Genomic DNA, 23896 nt, shown 5'->3' on the forward strand with positions numbered 1-23896 from the left:
AGCCTTGAGTCAGGAGTAAGGAAGCAGGTGGGGCACCCGTGGGAATGCTGGTGTCGCTTTACATGTGTTGGCAGACTCTGATGGTCCTCAGCACCTGCTTCTTGCTGTGCTGTCAGAGCCCACAGGGTAACCCCACTCATTCTAGCCCGTACATAAAAATTAATTTGCATTCTTAGAGATACTCGCAAAGGAAGAGAGGCCACTTGAAAAGGAACTTGTTTACTTGGGGGAAAATAAATGTCAAGAAAGAGTTGGGAGGAAGGGAGATACATTGTTGCCCTCAGGGAGTACTGTGTACACATTGGAATAATAATGAGCAAGCTCTTCATTGTCGTCTGTCAATCAGAGAGACAGATCATCTTCGGATGAGCCTCTTCAAATATCGTGTCTAGAAATTGAACTCCAACCTAAGGGGGAAGAAATTAATGCCCTGTATTGCCACCTCTGGAAATAGCGACTTCAGGAAACCTCAAACCCATTCCCCGGACCTCAGCTACATCAGTCAGCCCAAGGGAAGGAAGTCAGTGGTTAGGCTGGATTGATCCTACCAGGTTAGGATCACTGAATAATGATCTACATCAGGTGTCCCAAACTATTTGCTCATGGGTGGATTCAATTCACAGATAATGTTTTGTTTAACTCTCCTGTTGTTTTACAAAACTGAACTTAAGTGCCTTAGGATGGAACATCTACTCTCCATCTAGTCAAAATGCCATCACTCCTAAGCATATGATACCTGGCCCATTTTCATATATGTGTGACCCTCCTAGCCCTGGGGACGTCTGAGTTTATGAAGCCTGCTGTAGATGGTCAGTCAACATTTGACATATGATTTCCAAGTGCAGACTTTTCCATAAGCTAGAGTTGGGGCCAGAGGATTACCTCAAAATAAGCCTGACAATTTTGTGTTATTACACCCGGAGAAAGCAATGCAGTGGAAGAGCAGGAGAAAGATGCTAAAAAGGCAAAGACCACCAAACACATCTTCCCTCACTTATCTGTAAGCACCTTATATCCCCAGCACCGAGAATGAGGCTGGGACAGAGTAAATGCTCAATAAATGTTCATTAGCTAAAGGAACAAAATCCAAAGAATACCTAATAATGTTTCCTGAGTGCAAGAGGAACCAGGAGCTATCATCCCTCCCTCATACTTGCAACTCTGCACCATTCTTTTTTACTTCTGTTTTTTTCCCTTATTCCCATTCCATCTTCCTCTGCATCTTTTCCCTATTTCTCTACATTCAACAGCTTCCCAGCCCCACTCCCAATAACATAACAACACCAGATTGAAAGTTAAAATGCTGCTTTACTGTTGAATAAATATATATACAACTTCCTAAAGAAGCAGAGTAAAATTAACATGCTTGCATTCTTTTGAGGTTGGCGTAAGTGTCGGTTCACCAACATGAGCTATAGGACTTCAGGAGGCGCCAATAAAATGGTAGATTAGAGGAACATGTATCTTGCCTTTGCTAAAGACCAAGAACACAGTTATATAAAAATTGAGGGAAAGTCAGACTCAGGTATATAAGGCCCTTCTTTTATATTTTCATTTTAATTCAAACATGGTGATACTGACAAGCAACTCCTAATTTTGTCATTGTAAGATGCCTTTCAGTATAGCTGAATTTGGAAGAGGGGAGAAGAGAAACAGGGATGAGAGGATTTGCTCAAAAAACACATACCAGTATACAAATCTTAAAGAATTGCCTCTACTATCTTTCCCTTCTTCCTGTGCCCCCCTCACTATTTGCTCTAGCTTCTGAATTTCTTGTTCTTACCAAATGATTCTTCATCAAGGTGGAATTTTGAGTGGCTACATACCACGTTATACCTACACCATTAATGAACAACTTTTTAATCAGAAGTAAGTTGGAGATGCTAAGTTATTAATATGTTAATCTCCTTGGAGTCTTACTATTAGTTATGTTCTTTTAATTATTTCATTACAACCAAAGCATATTAAAAGACCAGTATTTTCATATGCAGTTAGGTAAATTTTTAAAGCCAAAGCTATAATTAAAAATATGTACAAGGTAATTTATAGACTCAAATGATAAAATACAATCCTGGGAGTGATTTATGGAAAGTGACTTCCAAAGGCATGTCCCCAAAATTCTGTACACACACCAGGGAATTTAGTCCTCTGCCTCTGTCTATCCAGCCAAAGTAACTGAGTGTATCATCAACCTTACAGGTGGTCTTGCCAAGTCACTAAGCCAACCTCAAGAAATCTCATTAGTACTTACCTTTCCAAGTCACAGAAATAGGTCATGGTGACCCACGATGCTATCCACAGTGACTGGAGTCTGTGAAAACTATTTCATTTAAAGCATCAGTTCGAGAGATTTTTAAAAGTTGTCCCAAAAATTTATAAAAAAACAATTCTTGTTAGCTTAGGATTTATTTCCTATCCATTCAATAGACATGGTCCCTAAACAGAATGATAAAGTAGGAAACAGAAGACACAGTCTTCGCTTAAACTTAGATACACAAACATGCATGTCTACAAGAACACTAATAACAGAAAAAGATTACTAACTGCAACTATAAAATAAGGTATGTCTGTAAGTTCTGAACTGACCATGGTTTATCTGGCTACCTTCTAGCACTGTGCATGGCCTACAAAAGGTCAGAGTGGTTATCAATGCTTGTTGAAAAAATTCATTATTTAGCCCCAGTCTCCCAAGATTTAACTCAGTGTTTCAAATCCCTAAATTGCAATTTAATAAGCTTCACTATACTTAGGCTAAATCGATATCATCCTGCCTAAGCTGCACTATAATAGAAATTTTACCTCTATTCTTTTACCAACTTAAGTCAATTTCCAGAGCCAGCATAGAGTTGAGCCTATGAAAATGGGGAATAAGCCACTTGACATTTTTGTGTGCAATCAACCAACTTACAGATTGAGTTTTAAACGGGTTCTCAACAGCCGGGAAGTGAAGGAGCAAGTCTATATTTACCTGCTTCGTTTAGGCTGTGCAGATGGTTGAACTGGATAACACAAGACAGAAAAATTTTAAAAACCCATTTAGTGACTTGAGTTGTCCAGATTAATCAGGGTGCAACATTGATGAAGCCAACAAAATCAATGTCCAATATCCTTTGGGTTTTGCTCTCTCTGTGTGGCTGAGGTTAGCATTAGCAGCTGTAGAGAGTAAGTGCAGATATGGGGGCATACTTGAACCCTAAGAGAATACTGACTTTGAGATAAACACGCTATACAAATTATTCTCTGTCTTGAGTTGATAGCAGCATTAACTGACGGGCATGATAGATGTTAACATTAATACTAATATTTCTTTTGGCTTTGTCTTAAATGACTGTGCTTTAAAAAAAAAAAAACCTCAGTATATTCCATTTTCTTGTAAAATACATTTCTCATATGCACTTAAAATGCACATGGAAAACTGACTTTTTAGTCATTGTCATATCAGTGACTAGTTGCCTATCCAGCTTTCTAGAGAACATGAGCTCTCCCTAGTTGTCTTTCAAATTGCATGACTGGCCTTTCTGACGTGTGTAATATGTCCCCTCAACTTGGCTTTAAAAGAAAATGAGAAATATGCATGGAAATATATGTGTGCTCCCCAAATTTTACATGAAATAGCTACGTATTAAAGAAATATATCTTAGCCCTTAGTAGCATCCAGAATCCCCTTATTTGTCCTCTAATCATTAATTTCAAGATGACAAGCATTTATTGGCTGTTTCTAGAGCATGTATTAAATCACGGAACAATTTCTTAAAGTGTATTCTTCACAAAATTAAAGAATGAAAATAGAAAAAGCTAAAATAGTAACAATTAAACATCGGCAAAATAGTCTTAAAACATAGTCTCCATCACATAACCTACAAGTGGCCAATTATTATTTCATTAAAACTCAACTGCATTTCTAAAACATACTTCTTACTTTGAAATGTTGCGTCTAAATATTTGGATCTTCAGGCTGCATATTCAGTTACTATTAGTGAAGGATCATTCACTAATGTTTTCATTTTAAATATTGCATCTCGGAAATGTGAAAGGATGTCCAGCCAATGTGATTTCCCTGCATCGTTTGTCTGGGATACTGTTGAGTTTAGCATATTTGGCCTGTTTTTAAAAAGTGATGACAGTCGCATCTTCTCTACTTGTTTATATACAACTCTTTCTACCTGCAACCCTCAACTTACATACCGCCTGGGAAAAGAGAGCCAAAAAATGCAGCATCACCAGTCCCTTTTAATTTTGTTAAACTGTTTTCCATAATGAATTTTTAAACATCTTCCCTCTTTAAAATAAATCCTAGGCAAAAATAAACATTAAGTTTTAATTTGATTGAATTCACCTCTTACTTTTTGTCTTCAATTCCTTCTAACCTCTCTGTACTTGTTTTCTGTGTTCTGTCTGGATTTTCTGGTTCCTGTGTCACCTCTGTGTGACGTGGTCATTAACACAGTGGATGCAGTACTCCGTCCGGTATTGACGGTGGCAGTGGACGTAGCACCCCTTCTTCTGTCAGTACTCTTAGTACTATTTGCCCAGGTGACTTGAAAGTTGCTGCTAAGATGGCCCCTAACATTCCTTTGGAAATGGAACTTCCTGGTGTGAAGATTGTACATGCACAGTTTAATACACCTATGCAGTTGTACTCAGATGACAATATTATGGAAACACTTCAGGGTCAGGTTTCAACAGCTCTAGGGGAAGCACCCTCAATGAGGTAATATGAGTCTTTTTGAACCATGGGCATGTTAACTAAACACATGGGCAGTGTGAACTTTACTGATGTCTTTTAACATATGTCTTAATTGAAAGGAAGCTATGTGAAAAGCTTTAAAGAAAAAAACGCTAAGGGTTTATTGCCTAATGATAAAGGTGACTTGAAAAATTAACTAAGTAGAGCTTTATGTGACAGATTGCAATAAAATGAAATCATGGAAGGACAAAGTGTATATGTCTTTTGAAAAGCTACAATGTACTTTACAAATGTCTGGTACAATATTTCTCAAAAGTGATTTATAGGGGCCAGCCCAGTGGCATGGTGGTTAAGTTCAGTGTGCTCCGCTTCGGCAGCCCCAGTTCATGAGTTCCGATCCTGGTCATGGACCTACACACTGTTCATCAAGCCATGCTGTGGTGGCGTCCCATATATGAAAAAAAAATAGAGGAAGATTGGCACAGATGTTAGCTCAGGGCCAATCTTTCTCACCAAATAAAACCCAAAAAACAAAGTGATTTATAATCTAGCATTACTGCCTCCCCTTTGGGGGTCAAAACTTGGGAAACGGATTATACGTTCAGAGGAGTTTTAAAAGAGATACTTTTTCTCTCTTCTAATGGCATCTTGTGAAGAGGTAATTATTTTTCCATTTAAAGTTTTTTGCCATGAATAAGGGCTTAATAAGTGAATACCTCAAGCTATTAATGTAGATACCTAATTTCCATCACTCTCTATTTTGACAAATTTCTTCTTTAGTATGAATATTTGTTCAAAGTACTTTTGCCATCGAGCGTTTTCAATTAAAAAGATTCATTATAAGATAAAATCTTATTACATCTTTCAATATTACAGAACCACTTTGTATAAATTAATGTATTATAATGCTTAAGAGTGCTGTGTAACAATATCTCAAAGATATCTCTCGGGATGAATACAATGAAATAACAGCATGATGAATTTCAAAGCCACCTTGCAAGTAATTGCAGATAGATAAGATAATTATTCCAAATATGATATAGATAATAAAAAGTGTGTGCAAATAGCAACTATCTTTTATAGATAATGTAACTAAATGGCATAAAATAATAAAACTTTTAGTGCCTGACATGTAGTCTTATTATGGCTTTTTTTTAATAGCTCATTATGAATATACTTGTAGAAAGTTTACTAAAATAAAGCTGCTGTCATTGTGGTAAATGAATTATCATGTGGCTATTTAGAAAATATAGTGTAGTCAATATAACTGAGGTATATGTGAAAGTTTCTACATTAATGTGCTTTCAAACACTGACGAGTTGAATTTTCTCAGTTTACAAGCAAAATATCTTGGTTGTTCCCAGGAGTTAACAGAGCCAATTAACCTTAAAAACAAAATTAAACCGTATACGTTTAGCTTAATATCAGAAATGAATCTGAATTTTATTGACAACTTTATGACTGAGAATAATCAAACGGGGCTCACTCCTGCACTTTCTCTCATGTGTATGTTGTCTTTTTTCTGAGAAAAGTTAATTTGGTTCACCTGATAATTGTATATCCATCAGACACAAGTGTTATTTTTTAAAGTTACTATTTCCTAACAATCACGTTTTAATTGCCCTCCAAAGTATTTTGCCAAATGGAGAAGTGCTGATGTGATCCCCGGGTGAATTCATGGTATTTTTAAGGCAACCCATGTGAATTTAATTTATGTTTCTGACTATAATAGAGATTAACTTGAAAGAACAGAAGAGTAGCTGTAAATATAGTGATTACTGCTTATTGATGTCTTGTGGCTTCTTGCACACCTGGTGCCTCATAACTCTTCTGACACTGCCTCGCCCGCCATCTTGTTTCAGTGAACCTGTTGCCTCGGTGCCCCCCCAGTCAGACGTGTACCGGATGCTCCATGACAATCGGGATGAACCCACTCAGCCTCGCCAGTCAGGCTCCTTCAGAGTGCTCCAGGAACTCGTTAATGATGGTGAGCAGCCGTGAACGTCTGCAGAAACAGCACTGCCAGAGGCTGTGGGAAGGGTCGGGGAGGGGAGGACAGCAAACATACTGAGAAGGAAGGTCTAAAAAGTGGTGATTTTAAGCTGTAATCAAATGAATCTTTGCTCACAAGGATTTGGGTCGTACCTGGTTTAGGAAAGGAGCTTCCAGGACGTATCCAAGTAGCTACCAGCTTGGTGGTTAAAAGAGCACCAAAGATAAGTTCTATCCACAGTAGTCAAGGGCTAGCTCAGCTCATAAATTTTAAAGTAGAGTTTTAAGTGGATATTGCAAAATTTCTCAGCCTCCCCCACCCTCCAGGGTATCGTCATCATCAAAATTTAAAAATAACACCATACTAAACCATTCCTATGTTGCAAATCCTGTGCTAAGTACTTTGCACACGTGATCATTTAATCGTCACAATGACTCTGTGAGGTGAGGAGCTATTATTTTCCCTATTTAACAAATGAGAAACTGAGGCATAGAGGGGGTGGATTTATACAAAGTCACACATCCTGTAAGAAGCAGAGCTGGGTCTCCAGTCCACTCCTGCTGTCTTCTGAGCTCATACTTTTACCAATTTTTCCACCCCTCCCCCCAAATATATTGGCCTTTAAAAGTTGCACAAAAATGTAAAATGCCCCAGTAGGATGGCTATTATCAAAAAAACGGATAATAGAGGCTGGCTGTGTTGCCAATTGGTTAAATTTCCATGCACTCCACTTTGGTGGCCCAGGTTCACAGGTTCAGATCCCAGGCATGGACCTACTCTACTCATCAGCCATGCTGTGGAGGGATCCCACGTACAAAAAATAGAGGAAGACTGGCACAGATGTTAGCTCAAGGCTGATCTTCTTCAAGCGAAGAAAGAGGAAGATTGGTAACGGATGTTAGCTCAGGATGAATCTTCCTCACCAAAAAAAAAAAAGTAGAATAAGTGTTGGTGAGGACGTGGATGTAGAGAAATGGGAACCCTTGTGCATTGTTGATGGGAACATAAAATGGTACAGTCACTGTGGAAAACAATATGGCAGTTCCTCAAAAAGTTAAACATAGACTTACCGTGTGATCCAGCACACTTAAAAGAATTGAAAGCTGGGACTCAAACGGATACTGTACACCAATGTTCATAGCAACGTTATCCACAATAACTAAAAGGCGGAAACAGCCCAAATGTCTATCCATAGATAAATAGATAAACAAAATGTGGTACGTGCACACGATGGAATATTATTTAGCCTTAAAAAGGAAGGAAATTCTGATGCATGCTCCAACACGTATGAACCTTGAAGACATCATGCTAAGTGAAACAAGCCAGACACAAAAAGACAAATATTGTATGATTCCACTTACATGAGAAATATAGAATGGGTAAGTCAGAGAGACAGAGAGTAGAACTGAGGTTGGCAGGGTCTGAGAGGAGAAAGGAATGGGGAGTTACTGTCTCATGGGGATGGAGTTTCTCTTTAGGATGATGATAAAGTTCTGGAAATGGATATAGGTGATGGTTTCACAACAATGTGAAGTACTTAATGCCGCTAAATTGCACACCTAAAAGTGGTTGACATGGTCAATTTTATTTTATGTATATTTTACCATAACAACAAAAGTGCAAAATGTTCTCTGCTCCCTTGAGCATTTTTGTAACAGCTCCCTACAACAACAACAACAACAAAAACTTTTAATTAATTCTGTTTTGGAAGGCTCTGTTTCAGAACAAATTACGCTTGAACTGGTCCTGCTTGTTTTGAAATGATAGTACGGGTGCAACTTCAGAATTCCTCAGGTTAAAGTGCACACCTTAAAATAGAAGCAGAGTACAGACCGCAGCCAGCTGTTCCTGGCCATAAATGGAAACACTTTCTTTTTCAGATGACCGTCCTGCTGGAACTCGGAGTGTGAGAGCTCCAGTTACAAAAGTCCACGGTGGTGCTGGCAGCACACAAAAGATGCCGTTCTGTGACAAATGTGGGAGTGGCATTGTGTAAGTTTCATTTTTAACCCAGGAATTCACTCTAAGTCTTGATATCCTGTCTCTATTTCGTTTCATTGACTTGAAATACAACGTCTGCCACCTTTAGCAGATTTTGACCAGAATTCCTTAGATGTACCCTAAAATTGGCATAGAATGTGAGTTGGCAGTCTTGACTTATAATTTCAGATATAATCTCATTTTTAAAAGATTGCCCCAGAAGTATATTAAAAAAGTCATTTCCAAGATTCATAACTTGACTTCAAAAAGCCCTCCCTTTGTTAATGTATAGTCCTTGAGTATTTCCTTTTCTATATAAACACAGGGAAACAAAATACAGGAGGCATCAGGTTGTTAATTAAAACACATTCTCTTTACCCAGTTTCTTAAATTGCACAAATATTGAAACATAATTTTTAAAAATACAGTCAGCTTCCATTTCAAGGCCCTCTCTGTTTGAATAGCCCCCACTTCCTAGTTCAAACATTCAAGTGGACCAGATCATTTCAGCCCCTCCACTGCAAATGCCCTACGAGCTACTTTTCCCATCCCTTTCTTCTGTTCCTCCATCATTAGCTCACACACTGAGGCCTCATCTGTCCAGTTATCAGGATAAAGCCCAGGAGGGCAGTGGGAGACAAGCCCAGTTGGAACAAAGAGCGGAATATGAGACAGAGAGAAATAAACAGGACAGGGCACTGGGGAGCAGAGAAGACCTCATAAAATATGATAGTTCATGATGTTACCAAAGCAATTCTTGCTCCTCAGGTGGAGTAAACTGCTTTGACAGTGGAGGCGAGTCCATCTACCTGGTGCAAATTCCATCTCTGCTCTTTAATCTGTCTTCTCTGTGCTCCATAGAGTAGAGGCTAGACCACCAAGGTAGAAACCAACTGGAGGGACTTATAGTTGTGCAGACAGAACCCTGTGGTTAAAATCAGAACCCTTTGCAGAAGTATTTGTCTTATCTGTATCTTGTCTCCCTTCTTCAAAGAAACTATGGGGAAAGATCATGTTGTAAAATTCTCTAATTTTTATATCAACGGGTCTGTTTGAAAAATAGTCACACGTCAACATCAGAGAGAAACGCCTGACGGCTTATTATGGTGGTCTTGGATCTCCCTGACAATTACATCAGTTTTCCAGCTGTGCCCGGTTTTACAGCTGGAGGCTGCTGTTTCCTGAACGTGAAACGCATAACTCCTGCCTTCTCTGTAGTGTCTCCCTTTGTATCAAGTTTTTTGGCTTTGTGTTTTTCACTGGCTCTCCTTTTCCTCCCCAGGGGTGCCGTTGTGAAGGCCCGGGATAAGTACCGGCATCCCGAGTGCTTCGTGTGTGCTGATTGCAACCTCAACCTCAAACAAAAGGGCTACTTCTTCGTGGAGGGGGAGCTGTACTGCGAAACGCATGCGCGAGCCCGCACGAGGCCCCCAGAGGGCTACGACACAGTCACCCTTTATCCCCGGGCTTAAGTCTTATGCAGACGGGAGCACCCCCTCACTCACCCACGCACGCTGCACGGGACGACGTTAATGGCTTTGCGCAAAAGTATAGCAAACTGTTGGCTCCAAATCTAGACTTTTAGACGTTTATCTTATTGTGTTCAGAGGTAAAAGGAATGGAAAGCAAATGCCTGCAGTCACAGGAACATACATTCAGCTATTTTTGCAATTTTTTTCTCTTTGGGGCTAGCAATAACTTAATGACATTTAAAGCGATAATTTTTTTTGTATGTCATACTCCACAATTTACATTTATATTACGACCATCAAACACCAGAACATCGAGATATTTGGGGGAGTCTAATTGTTTTTCCTTAACAAGTTGATTTTGCAATTGTAGTAAATACCAAATGACAATCTCGTATTCTAACACAACCTGCAGTCTTTTTTAACTGTTATAGTGCATGGCAGGGAGAAATACCCTGGATTTCTCTAGTTTCATACTCAAACAATTATACCACTAGATGCAACATACGTAATAAATACATAAAGCGTTTTTAAAATACCTGATGAAGTGGCACTCAATGAATGCAGATAAAATCAACATTCCAGCAAGAGGGCCCAATCATATCTTAACATGTATTCTAACAACTCAGGTATTTTAAGAAAAATGTGGCTTCTTTAGTTTTTATAACTCATGTATTCTTTCTCATGAGCCCACCATTTCTGCCGATAGGAGGAGCATTGAAATTTGCCAGTTAAAGGTAATTCAGTCTCTTTCAGTTTAAAAAAAATTAAAAGTTTCTTTTGCTTTGAAATAGTCTCTTTCATTTGAAATATCTCTTTCAGATATTTAGTTGAATTCAAGGTCCAGACTCCATCAAGCCTGTTTCTTTGTGCTCAAGGTTCACTATCGCCTCCTCCTCCTTCCCAAGATGGCGTCTCCAAGAGGAGACAGGTTCCTGGACCTCCTGAGGAAGGGAGAGACTGCTGGTCTCCGGGGGCCCTGCTTGTATCCACTGCTGGAATCCATGGTTTGTTGTCTCGACATAGTTGGGACCAGCCAACAACCCCAGCTCTACCACCACCTCCAAAGGTGTGGAGCTTAGCCTTCCCTGGAGTCAGGGATGCTTGGCATCTCAGACATGGACTCCATCTGGCCCCTGGCACTGCTTTGTCCCCTTGCCTCTCACTATGATGGCCCCATGGCAATGCCCGTGACTTGCATGTCTTACCTACTTCCCATGCTCCTCACTGGGGACACATGAGAACTTCTGCAACTGTTCCCTCGAAGTACAAACCATGGGGAACCAGCAGGGTGGGAGGTAGGGACTGTCTAGGCCCTCTATCTCGCCACCATGTCACAAAGTCATCTCTACCCTACTGCCACTGCTGCCCATGGGCCTGGAGTTAGTAGTGTTCTTGTGTTGTCCCAAATGGAAAATAAGGCCCAGGTTGTAATGCTCTGGGATTCTCCCAAACTTTAATTATTTCTGACCGTGACCTGTCTAGGATTTCAGTCCAATGAGAGGAGCCAGAACACCTGCCTGGCCCCTACAGGCATTTGAGATTGCAACTGGAACCCCTGCACCGAAACATAGATTCATTAACAGAGCTATGCAAATAAAATCAATAAGAAACTTAGAGATCAAAGAAATGAATGCACCCAAAATACATCACATTCTTTGTTCAGATGTTATTTTAAAACATTTTTTGCTGGGAAGGATATAAACTTAAAAGTTTGGAAGCTAGAGAGCAAATGAATGGTAACTGATTTAGAAAACCTGAGAAAGTTAAAATCTAAAGAATCAGTGGAGAAAACTGAAAACCAACCCAGTTTACCCTCCAGAATCTTGAAAAGGCATGGGAATTGACAGCACCAGGCATTTCTGGACTATAGGGATAAGGGTGGAATTACTCTAAGGAGGATCCAGGAGAAGCTGTTTGAGAAGCTCTTCATCCCCAGAGGTGTCCCCTCTCGGCCCCCATACTCTCACACGCACCTGGCACTTCCCAGGGGAATGCTGCTAGGTTATTACCTGGAGGAGGTGAAATAGCATCTCTGAAGCAGCATCAGGAAGCACAGTTCAGGGTACGTGTACCATCCTGAAAAGAGGTTACATTAAGTAAGAATGAAAGACTCATGAGAAAAGCGCACATTAGACATTATATTGTACATTAGTGTACATTGTATGGTAGACATCAAACAGTATTTTCCTTAAAATTATGTTTCATATATTTTATATGTAATAGAGTACATAATGAACTGCTTAAGTTCAGATGTTTAATAATGAGTAAATAAAAAGTAGTCTTAGTTAAAAAAATGTAATATAGGGGCTGGCCTGGTGGTAAAGTGGTTAAGTTCGCATGCTCTGCTTCAGCAGCCAAGGGTTTGCAAGTTCGGATCCCGGACACAGACCTATATACACTGCTCATCAAGCCATGCTGTGGTGGCATCCTACATACAAAATAGAGGAAGACTTGCACAGATGTTAGCTCAGGGCCAACGTTCCTCACCAGAAAAAGTAGTATAGTTCTATCCTGAAATTGAGGAGAGACATGGTGTAAATCAGATCATTGTGACCATGTGACTAAGTTGTGAAGGATGCCCTAAAATTGCATGTTCACTATTTGTAATAAAAATTACTCCAACAATTAAATCTAGAAATGTAAACATGTAGGGGAATTAACTACAAAATTAATAAATAGAAATAAATGCAATATGAAAATCGCTTTAAAATATATAAAGAGTGAAAATAGCAATGTTGAAATGGAAAGGAATTAAAACAAACAAAAAGTAAACAAATGAGAAAGCAATATTTTCCCCTATGCTAGTATTTTGTCCTTCAATCATGACTTCACAACAGATTCTATATAGGAATTCATGCCATGAGCAAAGAATGCCATCCAGTTTTGATTTAGCTCATGGAATAACATATTTTCTTAGAAAACAGATTAGCCACTGTGTTTAGATTTATAAGCTTATTAAAGCTGATAATGATCAATGAAACTATCCATGATGAAGAATTGGCCATCTATGAACTTTGGACTCGTGATTAAGTAAACTGCTGTTTTTTCAGAGTAAACATAGGATAGAGTTGCTATACTCTTTACTGATAGGAAGATTGATTGAATGAAAAACAGTCCTAGTTATCACATATTTGTGCACCTGTGTAAGCAGAGTGAAGCTTAACGGTTAATGTGACGCACAAAGTTTAGTCATCTCAACATAAAATAAACTAAAGTTTGTCCAACACAGAACATCCCTAGATAAGCAGAATGGAGCTTTGGGGGTCTTATAGTAACAACTTCAGCTGCAGAATTTGGTCAAGCTGTCTTTTGAACAGATTTGATTTCAGTTCCTGGAAACTGCTGCCTATAACCATTATTCTTTATTATCATGTCATCATGGCCTAATGTTCTTTTATTATTTATGCTGTGCCATCTTAAACTTAAGCATAAAAAAGATGATTCAAGAAAGAATGAGGGTATTCAGATAATACAAGTAAATAAACCATTTACCTGATCTATCTGACTATTTCAAGATAATTCTCTCAAATCTCTACTCATTTTGGAGAGCGCTCAGTAAATTTTTATTTGAGAATCTACCAGAGAAGAGATGTTGAATACTAGGCATTACAAAATGGCTTTTTGAATACTTTCTTCTGTATTTACAAATTGACATTTTAAGCTAATTAGAATGCTTCATATGATTAATTCTTTTTTTTTTGAGGAAGATTAGCCCTGAGCTAACTACCGCCAATCCTCCTGTTTTTGCTGAGAAAGACTGGCCCTGAGCTAACATCCGTGCCCATCTTCCTCTACTTTATATGTGGGATGCCTACCACAGCCTGGCTTGCCAAGCAGTGCCATGTCTGCACCCGGGATCAGAACCAGCAAACCCCGGGCTGCCGAGAAGCAGAACGTGCGAACTTAACCACTGCGCCACAGGGCCGGCCCCCATATGATTAATTTTAAAACAAAGCGCCTATAAGAAGTGGTTGCTTATCACTTTCTTTCATACTTTTTAGTAATATTATCAATCATTCATTTCAGAAGAACATAATATTAGACATTACCATTAGCTTTTTAATAATCTGAAAACTTGGTCTAAGCACACAGGAATGCCTAACAACATGCTTTCCTTTCTCTACAAATAAGGCACCTCAGCATGTCGTAATTTATGAAAACCCAAAGCACAATTCCATTATCCATTATTCAAAGAAAAATATGATATCTTCTCCTAAAACCTAGTTCCTACCCCTATAATAAGTAATGAGCATAAATACATATTAAATTAAGATTATATAAAGTGCCAAATACTTATTTGAGAATGAAAATTAGTCCATTCATTTATATACTGAATTATTCATCTGGTGATAGAGTATGCACAAGTTATTATTTCTGCACCAAGAGCACAACTACATTGTGAGTGTGAGAACTCCCTCTCATGAGGCCCAAATCCCATTCTATCTCCTTTTCTGAAGTGTAGGAGATGAAAAACACAGGCATGTGTATTACCCATCAAACGTGTATGTGCTAACGTGTGCACACACCTGTGGTTCACAGAAGCACCGAGGTTAGGCAACCAATGTCACCGGCAAGAGCCTGCTGTAGGTACCATCACGCCCTAGGTGCACAGGTCACTCAGTCTGCCCTCTCAGGCCTCTGGGCTCCAGTTGCCGCTGTCTGATTCCCAAAGCCCCCAACCATGACCCTTCCAGAACACTGCTCAGCGCTGGAAACCTTTTCACTCCTCTTCATGAATATGCCTGTCCTTCATCCCAGTCCCTCTGATGAATGCTTGCTCTGCCAGCTAATCAAATAGACTAATTCATGCTAACAATTACTGATAATTTTCTACTGCCCCATTCATGTCGAATATTTGTTGTGCTTTGTTCTGGAAACAGTCTTTTAATCTAAAAGAATGTCTTCAATGGTAGGAATTCCAGACAGAGAAAAATAAGTTGGAAAGAGAACTTGAGGAATCGAGTAATGGGCATGAAGAAGACAGGGACAACAGTCTCTTTGAACCTGGGAAGGTTTCCATTCTGTAGAGATGAGCTAGAGTCATGCTCCCTCTGACAGAGGCCGAAGCGATGGGGAAGGCACTTTCTCTGGAACAAGGCACTAAGGTCAGATGATAAGCGCTCTGTTTGTGAAGTTTATGAGGGTGAGTGGGTGTTGATAGGCTTGAGTAAATTTCGAGGTAGTAGTCTCAGCCTCTTCTAGACTGAAGTCATTAATTCCGCTTGCACAGCTCTGTGAATAGACTACAAACCACCGAATTGCGCTTCAAATGGGTGAATTACGTGGCGTGTGCAGAATACCTCAATAAAGCTGTTATTTTAAAACAAGGACACTATTAATATAAATATGTATTTGTCACTAATCTGTTAAATAGATAGATTCCCAAGATAAGAAATGGTTAGGATCAAAAGAAACAACCTGAGTAGAAATCTTCCTCCTTGTTTCGATGTTTCATATGAAATTCCTTTTCTGAAAAATGCTTGATCATTGCTGAAATAATAGCAACAGCCGACACTTACACAGCTCTTACTGTGTCCCAAGCACGATTCTGAGCGCTTCACATGTGTTAACTCATTCGATCTTCACGGCAGCCCTCTGAGGCAGGCCCTCTGTTTCTTCCCATCTTACAGATGAGGAAACCGAAACACAAAGAGGTTATTGCAGGTTGCTCCTGTAGTGGATGGTGGAGCCAGAATTTGACCCTGGGTGGTCTGCTGTAGAATCCATGCTCTCGACCACCTCACTATGCTGCTTTGCATTATTTCTGCACAAGAGGTTTAATAGCTTTTAGTAGGATGAGTAGAAGGCTTTCATGGGATGACAAAGCCCTCAGTAAGCTTTGCAAAAATTATCTCCTAGATTTCACTTCAGTATAACTCACTCCAAGTATTAGAGCTTGGTGGTTACAAAAATAAATTGAAATGGAGCTCTACTCTCGTCTAGCTGTAAGATATGGAGAAATCATGAAATCTCTCCAGACCTTGGTTTTATCAACCAGGAAATTAGGATCATAATCCCTACCTCACAGGATTGTTGTAAGAATTAAGATAATTTGTATAAAAATACCAAACACGTTTCCCATTAAGTAATGTGTAAGTAAGCCCCTAACAAACTATGATGATGTGTAATTTTTGCTGTTCAACCTCACATTCAAAATTGCATTCCTATTCCTTCTAATTGTTCATTGGTGTCAAAAATCAAGGGCCAGTTAAAGGAGCTCAACCCCATCAAGGTGGACGATTCATAGAACTAGATTGCTATTCCTGATGATCCCAGGAGGGTTGACATTTCACACTAAGACTGATCAGATTCATGAGGTTCACTGAACTTGCTTCATTTAAGGAGGGCAATTTTAAAAGCCTGAGGTGACACGCAACCTGACCTCACCACAGACTCCCTGGCAATATTCTATCCGTTATAATCTCGTAGCTATAAGAGATTGAGATCCCTCTATTGAAAATATGTATTTTATTTGAGTATGTAGACTTTTAGTCGAATGCTTACAAAATTCTTGACATAATATAACACTGGACACATTCATGCGTTATTTCTAATCCTTACAACAACTTTGTCAAATATTTTACAGATGAGGAAAAGTTGCAGAGAGTTTAACTGTTGTACAAGACCAAATAACTAGAAAAAACCCCCACCATTTAAACTCACTAACATTCCCTAGTAATAAGTAAGATGGTTTGGAAATCTTTAAATCTATGAATTCTGAACATTATTATAATTCTTCTTCTCTATTGTATTGTTTTATGTATGTCGATGTTAACTTATGGTCCATGTTTGTTCTCTTTCTATTAAAATTCATCTCTCCCGTGAGTGCCAGGAAAGTTAGTGTGGAATAACAAAAATATCAAATAATGATTTAAGTAATGAGTAAGTAAGGACTGTTACGACAAGAGCTCTGGATAAGGACCTGGATTCTAATTGCAGCTCTGCCACTGGGCTTCAATTTCTTAACCTGCAGAATGAAGAGAGGGACTGGATGAACCCTGAGACTTCTACCAGCTCAAATGGTCATTGATCTGTACTTGACATTTGTCTTTATCAGTATCAACTGGCTGGCCATTCCTTTTAGTGAGGGCATGCTTTCAACGTGGCCAGGTTCTCGGTTCAATTTAGAAGTTTCATTCTGTTCCATGGTGACAGACACCACCACTCATGTCATAGCTCACAGTTGAAGTCAAGCAAGGAATATGAGTTTATTATTGCAAATTCATCAGCTCTGTTGGAAGTACACATTAATGGTATCTTTATATAGCAAGGGAAACACACTACTATGATTAACGTGTGACCAAATGGCGTGAGTCAGCGCAGCTCCTTTAGCATCTAAAAACCAGAAAGCAGTTTAGCATCAGGAATAAGGGGGTCACATACTGTGAGCTGAATCAAAAAGACTCCTCAGTCTAGAAGAAACTACTACCTCTAAATTTACTCAAACCGATGAACATCCACTCACCCTCAGTAACCTTCACAAACAGAGCGCTTATCTGACATAAGTGCCTTGTTCCAGAGAAAGTGCCTTTCCCATTGCTACAGCCTCCGTCAGAGGGAGGAAAGCTCTATATTATCTCTACAGAATGGAAACCTTCACACGTTCAAAGACATTGTTAGTCTTCTGTCTTCTTCTTGGTCCCAGTCATGCCCATTACTCTATTCAAGTTCTCTTTCCAACTTATTTTTCCCACTCAGTCTCTGTCACTGACTCTTTCTTCTCAGCCTGCAAGTAGGCTCAAGTACTCTACACATCCTAGAAATACCTCTTTCCCTGACATCTATTCCTTCTCAAGCTACTTTGATATTTCTCTCTATCTATCCCTAAGAGTACACCCAACTCAGAGTTAGACCAACTCCCTTTCTCAGTATCCCCACCATGTCACTATAAATATGTCCTTTTAAAAGTAGCAACCACTTTCTTAAGAGCCAAAGCTAGTGGCTATCCTTACTGAGTTGTGGGATTCATTTTCCTCTATAGACAAAATCAGGCTAAAATTAACAATAAAAGGAACTTAAATAAGACTGGGTATAGAGGTATTTGCAACTGGATCAAGCCCTTAGTTTGATCTATGAAAGGTCCACTACCCACCCAGGACTTCCTAAGTCACTAGCACATAGATCCCCCTCTGTGACCAAAGCATCAGCCTCAGGACAGTTGCCCAAATTTGTTATATCCTAGGAGTATTTTGGTCACTTATTCACACTACTATAGATCTCAACTATGATTAATGATAGCCTTGTGATCTCCGGTTTAAAAAAAGATCTTATGAAGCTGAAAAACCCAGAAGTATTTTAGTCTGGTAATAAACTCTAAGAATAGATTTGACTAACTTGTTTTTGTGCAATGCTCCTGAATTTGTTCCAGATTCTTGAATCTGCAGCTGTTAGTCAACAGGTGAAAGTGGATTGTCCAAGAGGAGCCACTATCTGAAGATTTTGAAATATTGTGACTCACAGATTTTTTTTAAGTGGCAGTACAGATTTTAATTCCATCATTTAGCGGTGAATTTCACAATCAAAAAACATCAGCCATTTTTAGAGAAGTTGGTGGACTGACTGACATGTGACCAGAGAAAGCATATACCCAGACAGAATATGGTCCACTGTCTATCTGATATGATGCGAAATGAAATAGAAACAGTGTCACCACACTGAGAAGGTAGTGCAGGTGAAGTGTGATATCATATCAGGAAAAAGGAACTTTCAGATCTAGCATTAATTACGTTTATACCTCCTCTATACTTTTGTAAAATTTAAGTGAAATATTGACCCATCTCATAGAACTACAATCTATTGTGGGGGGGAAAAAGCACTAAGATAAACTGATTTGGGCAAAACCAGCTTTTCAGAATCAGGAAGTCCAGCACTGACCGGTTACAGAGTTTCTGAAAAGTTTTCAAACCCTCCCATGTTTCAGTTTTCCCCACAAAAATCTGGAAAATAACTTTTTTCATAAAATTCCACAATTCTCAACACCATCAAGTATAAGCAAGAAAATTTCACCAATTACTTAATTATTGGGGGAATAATTATATTAGGGAGGGGGGAAATCTAACACGCCCCCCCCCCAGAGTAAGTCTTTTGATTCTAAACTTTGCTGATTTCACATGGGATTATGAACCATTAAGAGTCATAGGAGCCGGAACAGTGAGGTAGGTCTGAGTAAGTGTAATGCATATTTTCATCAGGTTCTTCTGATGCCATTGACCCTTCATTTCTATTTAATGGGAATCTGAGGGCTGTAGAAGATGCTAAGTGCTCAACAGGAGCCAAAGAGCTTGGGAGAATCTCAGAGGACCAGGTTTCTCCTGGTGTTACTTGGGAAAAGGGAGTTTTCTCTATTTTGGGAGTCTAAAGGAAATTTCATTATACTATCCCCTTTTATCTAATTCTAATCTATGTTCTGCATAGTCAAATAATCACTTTACTCGACTTTGGCAACTTTGCAATGAGGAACTTTAGGGTCAAGATGGTAGAAAGAGCATACATAAGAAAAACACTTTTTAAAAATATAGTAAAGTATATAGCTGGTGTGGAGCATTATATTCTTTATAATAAATAAAGGGTGGCTCAATCAGATAGCCGTATTAAAAAAAAAAAAGGGATATTGACCTCTACCTTACACTTTATATAAAAATCAATTCCAGGGGCTGGACCAGTGGCATAGTGGTTAAGTTTATGCACTCTGCTTCGACAGCCTGGGGTTTGCAGGTTCACATCCCAGGCGTGGACTTAGCACTGCTCATCAAGCCATGCTGTGGTGGCGTTCCATATACAAAGTAGAGGAAGACTGGCACAGATGTTGGCTCAGGGACCATCTTCCTCAAGCAAAATGAGGAAGATTGGCAACTGATGTTAGCTCAGGGCCAATCTTCCTCACGCACAAAAAATCAATTCTGGATGACTAGCAAATCTAAATATGAAAGGTAAAATAATACAGCTTTTAGAAAAAAGCATGCAAGAATCATATCACGACCTTGCAAAAGCAGACTTTGGGTGTCTGATCCCAAGAAGGGAACAGACAGCATCCGTGGCGCAGGGGGGTGGAGCGGGGCACATTGGCATCAGTAGTTAGAGCCTGAGTGTAGAGAGAAGGGTGTCCCTCCCTCAGACCGGCTGGTGCACGATGTCAGACCCCAGGGAGAATGCATAGGTCTTCTATACAGAGAGGGTGCCCAGCACAGGATGACAGAGCCAAGAGGGGTGAGGAATGTGTCTGAGAGGAGAGGAGGCCTAAGACTGGGTTCAGGGTCTAAGCAGAGCAAGAGGGAAGGGGCAGACCAGAGCACTAGAACCTACGTGGGATGACAAGAGCATCCACATGGGCGCTATGGTGAAAGACCGGCATGGAGAGAGTGGATATTCACAAGGGCATTGCTTATATAAGTAAATACATAAAGAGTAATGGGAGTCAACCTTCTCATTGTTGGTAAGGGAAATTACAAATATGGAAAGGGAGAGGGGCCAGCCCTGTGGCCGAGTGGTTAAGTTCTCGCGCTCTGCTTCAGTGGCCTGGGGTTCACCGGGTCGGATCCTGGGTGTGGACCTACGCATCGCTCATCAGGCCATGCTGAGGCAGCATCCCACATAGAAGAACTAGAATGACTTACAACTAGGATATACAACTATGCACTGGGGCTTTGGGGAGAAAGAAAAAAAAGAGGTAGATTGGCAACAGATGTTAGCTCAGGGCCAATCTTCCTCAAAAAAAAAAAAAAGGCAACCTTTTAAAAAAAAGAAAGAAAGGGATAAAACTAGAAAAAGCACTGTGATGTTGGATTGGAACTGAAGGTATCATGAACTCATGGTTATCAATATACAGAGAGAGATACAGAAATAAATATGGATGTGAATGTGTATGTGTGTTTGTATGTGTATATGTATATATACCCATTATAGACATTCCCTAACGCCATCCACTAAGACGGCCTGGAAGCAGCTACACCCAGACAGCAACATGCACACTTAGCACTCACATACTGGCTTCTAAATACTGTTGTCCTCTAAAAGACACCAAGATTCCTTGGAGAAATGGCTGATTTCATGGCTAAGGCAGGGAAAGTAAAGGACGAGTTTGGAGCGTCTGGTTGTGTCAAGAAAACAAAGATGTGTTCTAGCAATGAAGAAGATGTGTTAAAAGCACACAGAGGCCAGCTAGAGAAACCCACACTGATCCAGCTAGGGAAATTTAAGCAACAATATAAATGGTGTTAACAACAGAAGATAATCCTGCTGTAACTCGCGGAATAAAATAGGAAATGCTGAGACCACGAGACTGAGTAAAGAGACATGTCATAACAACTACAGGCAATAAAGAACACTACTGCGAAAACTGGTGGAATTGAGTGGAACCTGAGGATTAGACGGCAGTAGTGCATCAATGCTAATTTCTGGATTTTAATGGCCACATTGCTCCCATGTTGAAGAGTGTCCTTATACGACACTCATCAAAGTATTCAGGAGTGATGGGACATAGTGTCAGCAACTCACTCTTAACGGTTCAGGAGAAAATGAAACATGCATTGGACCATACTTCCAACTTTACTAAAAGCTGGTGATCATTTCAAAATTAAAAAAATAATGGAGACCAAAAAGCAAAAACACTGGAAGAACTGAAAGATATCCCAAGTCCATTTTTACAATTGAATTAAAGATCTATTTTTTAAAAATTCAGATAGACCTAAAAAATATACAATGTTGAGTAAAAAGAGCAAGCTGCAGAATAAAACATAAATGATGATGCCATTTATGAAAATTTTAAAACAAATAGGAGCAATCATCTATATTACTCATGAATACATATATAGTAACGATACCAACGTAAGAATGAACTGGGAGCTTCCACCCTAAACTCATGATGGTGATTTCTTACAGGAGGAATATGGGGAAGATTAGTACAGGAGGGGGTGGGGAGTTCAACTCTACATAATTTTCTATTTTTCTAAGTAAATAATAATCAAATATACCAAGAGAGTTATAATTGTTAATTCTGCGAGGTGGAAGAAAATGGTTAGTTACAGAATTATTTGCACTTTCCATTACTTTTAAATTCCTCAAAGAATAATTTAATAAACAAAACATAATGAGGACTTTACACTTTACAGGCCATCTAAATGTGCCTTTACTGAGAAACTTGTAAAATTTTTTATTTTTAGAAGTTTGACAAGTTCATCAACAAAGTTGATACACAATACAAATTATACACATTCTCCTGTGCTCACTTTAAAATATAAATTTTCTGATATTTGAGCCAAAATAGTTGAATGTTTTTCAATTGAAGTGTCAACTCTTTTTAAATGAGGAAGAATCACAGGGAAAAAATGTCAAGACTGGTTACGGAATCTCACCTTAGACTCCAGGGTCTAGAGTTGCTGTTCACGGTCAGCCTCCTATGTGACCCTTTCCATGGGGCTTCACTAACCCTCACAGCAACCCCGTTGGCTCCCTATTGTACAGATAAGTAAACTCATGCTCAGAGAAGACAAGTCATCGTGTCACCATTACCCTTTAAGTCCAGAATGGAGGGAACCTAGTGTAGGTTGTGATAGGTGACAACAGTTTTAAGTGGCCATGAGTATTCAGATAGGACTTCCCTCAGCATACATTCACAAATGCAGTGAATGCCCCCAAAAAGATGTGTCCACCACTCACCCCCATTTTTGGGGGGACATTTTCTTATTATCCTTCCAGGTTTCTCTCACCAAAAAACGGGGTCTCCACATGTAATTGTTGATGTGAGGCCCTAACAAGGGGCCTCTTCTGAAGGGATGCCATTCATATTGTAGTTTTTATTATTTAAAATTTTTCTTAATTTACTATAACTTTGTTGTTTCCAAAAACTGGCTTTTTATATACTAATTACAAATATTTTCTGACCACTTATTTTTTGTTCTGAGAATATACATATATGATTTAGTTTACAAAAGACAAATGAGTTTGAAATCAAAAAGCCTCGTTGACCTAACTTCTAAAATAAACTATCCTTCTAAGCAAAGAATGGCCTTTCTGACTGATGAAGTGATTGGAAAGTATCTTAATATTAAAGCAGGTCTCTATGGAGCTGGCCCCAGGCCAACCGGTTAAGTTCGAGAGCTCTGCTTTGGTGACCCAGAGTTTCCCAGTTTGGATTCTGGGCACGGACATGGTACCGCTCATCAAGCCATGCTGAGGCAGCATCCCACATAGCAGAACTAGGACCTACAACTAGAATAGACAACTATGTACTGGGGGGCTTTGGGGACAAGAATAAATAAATAAATAAATAAATAGATAGATAAATAAATAAATAAAGTGGGTGTCTATTGAGATTAGTGCACTGGCTAAATTTCAGTTTGATATTGTAACTCCTACCATCTGCTTTTTATATTCTATACTCAACGATGTGGCAGAGTCCTCCCATTTAAATCCGCAAGTAATTTCTGTGTAATAACCGATATTCATTTGCAATCACAATCCACAAGTATTACATAGACAAATTAGTTATTATGGAACGTTACATTATATTATCATGTTATTAGATATTAATATACAATGTTATGTGAAATATAATTATTTGTTATGGAAATTTCGTTAGTATAGAATTAACTTATTAAAGTGTAGTGGCTTTTTATCTACATTCTCCCGTCAAAATACTGCAATTTACTTAAAGTAGCAATTTAACAGACACATTGCTGAAAACTTTTGTAGCTCGCCGGAAAAAGTTAACTTGGTTGATATTAGTCATCAATGGAGAAAAGTTCTCAAAACACAATTTATTGAAAT

General features: G+C 39.2%; 1 protein-coding gene and 1 long non-coding RNA gene across 10 annotated transcripts in view; one reads left to right on the forward strand and one right to left on the reverse strand.

Moving 5' to 3' along the window:
• The window catches only part of PDLIM3 (PDZ and LIM domain 3), a 31609-nt gene extending 19850 nt beyond the window's left edge, over nucleotides 1-11759 (forward strand). For 2 of the 9 annotated variants that reach the window (XR_011433304.1, XR_011433306.1), the window contains exons 5-8: nucleotides 6550-6674; nucleotides 8561-8672; nucleotides 9943-10866; nucleotides 10952-11759. Coding sequence is in view for 3 of the 9 variants with exons in the window: in XM_023630752.2 (XP_023486520.1) it covers nucleotides 4448-4711; nucleotides 6550-6674; nucleotides 8561-8672; nucleotides 9943-10132 (691 nt within the window). In the remaining 6 variants the exon portion in view is untranslated. Of the gene's footprint in view, nucleotides 1-4447; nucleotides 4712-6549; nucleotides 6675-8560; nucleotides 8673-9942; nucleotides 10921-10951 lie in introns of those variants that run through there. The other 7 variants (XR_011433305.1, XR_011433307.1, XM_023630753.2 and 4 more) reach the window with 5 other exon arrangements.
• The window catches only part of LOC138921057 (uncharacterized), a 28614-nt gene continuing 10814 nt past the window's right edge, over nucleotides 6097-23896 (reverse strand). Inside the window, exons 2-3 of the long non-coding RNA XR_011433313.1 lie at nucleotides 12142-12208; nucleotides 6097-6716 (exon numbers count right to left, since the gene is read on the reverse strand). This is a non-coding gene — a long non-coding RNA (uncharacterized lncRNA). The remainder of the gene's footprint in view (nucleotides 6717-12141; nucleotides 12209-23896) is intronic.

Source organism: Equus caballus, chromosome 27 (assembly GCF_041296265.1).
Source record: "Equus caballus isolate H_3958 breed thoroughbred chromosome 27, TB-T2T, whole genome shotgun sequence".
Lineage (NCBI taxonomy): Eukaryota > Metazoa > Chordata > Mammalia > Perissodactyla > Equidae > Equus > Equus caballus.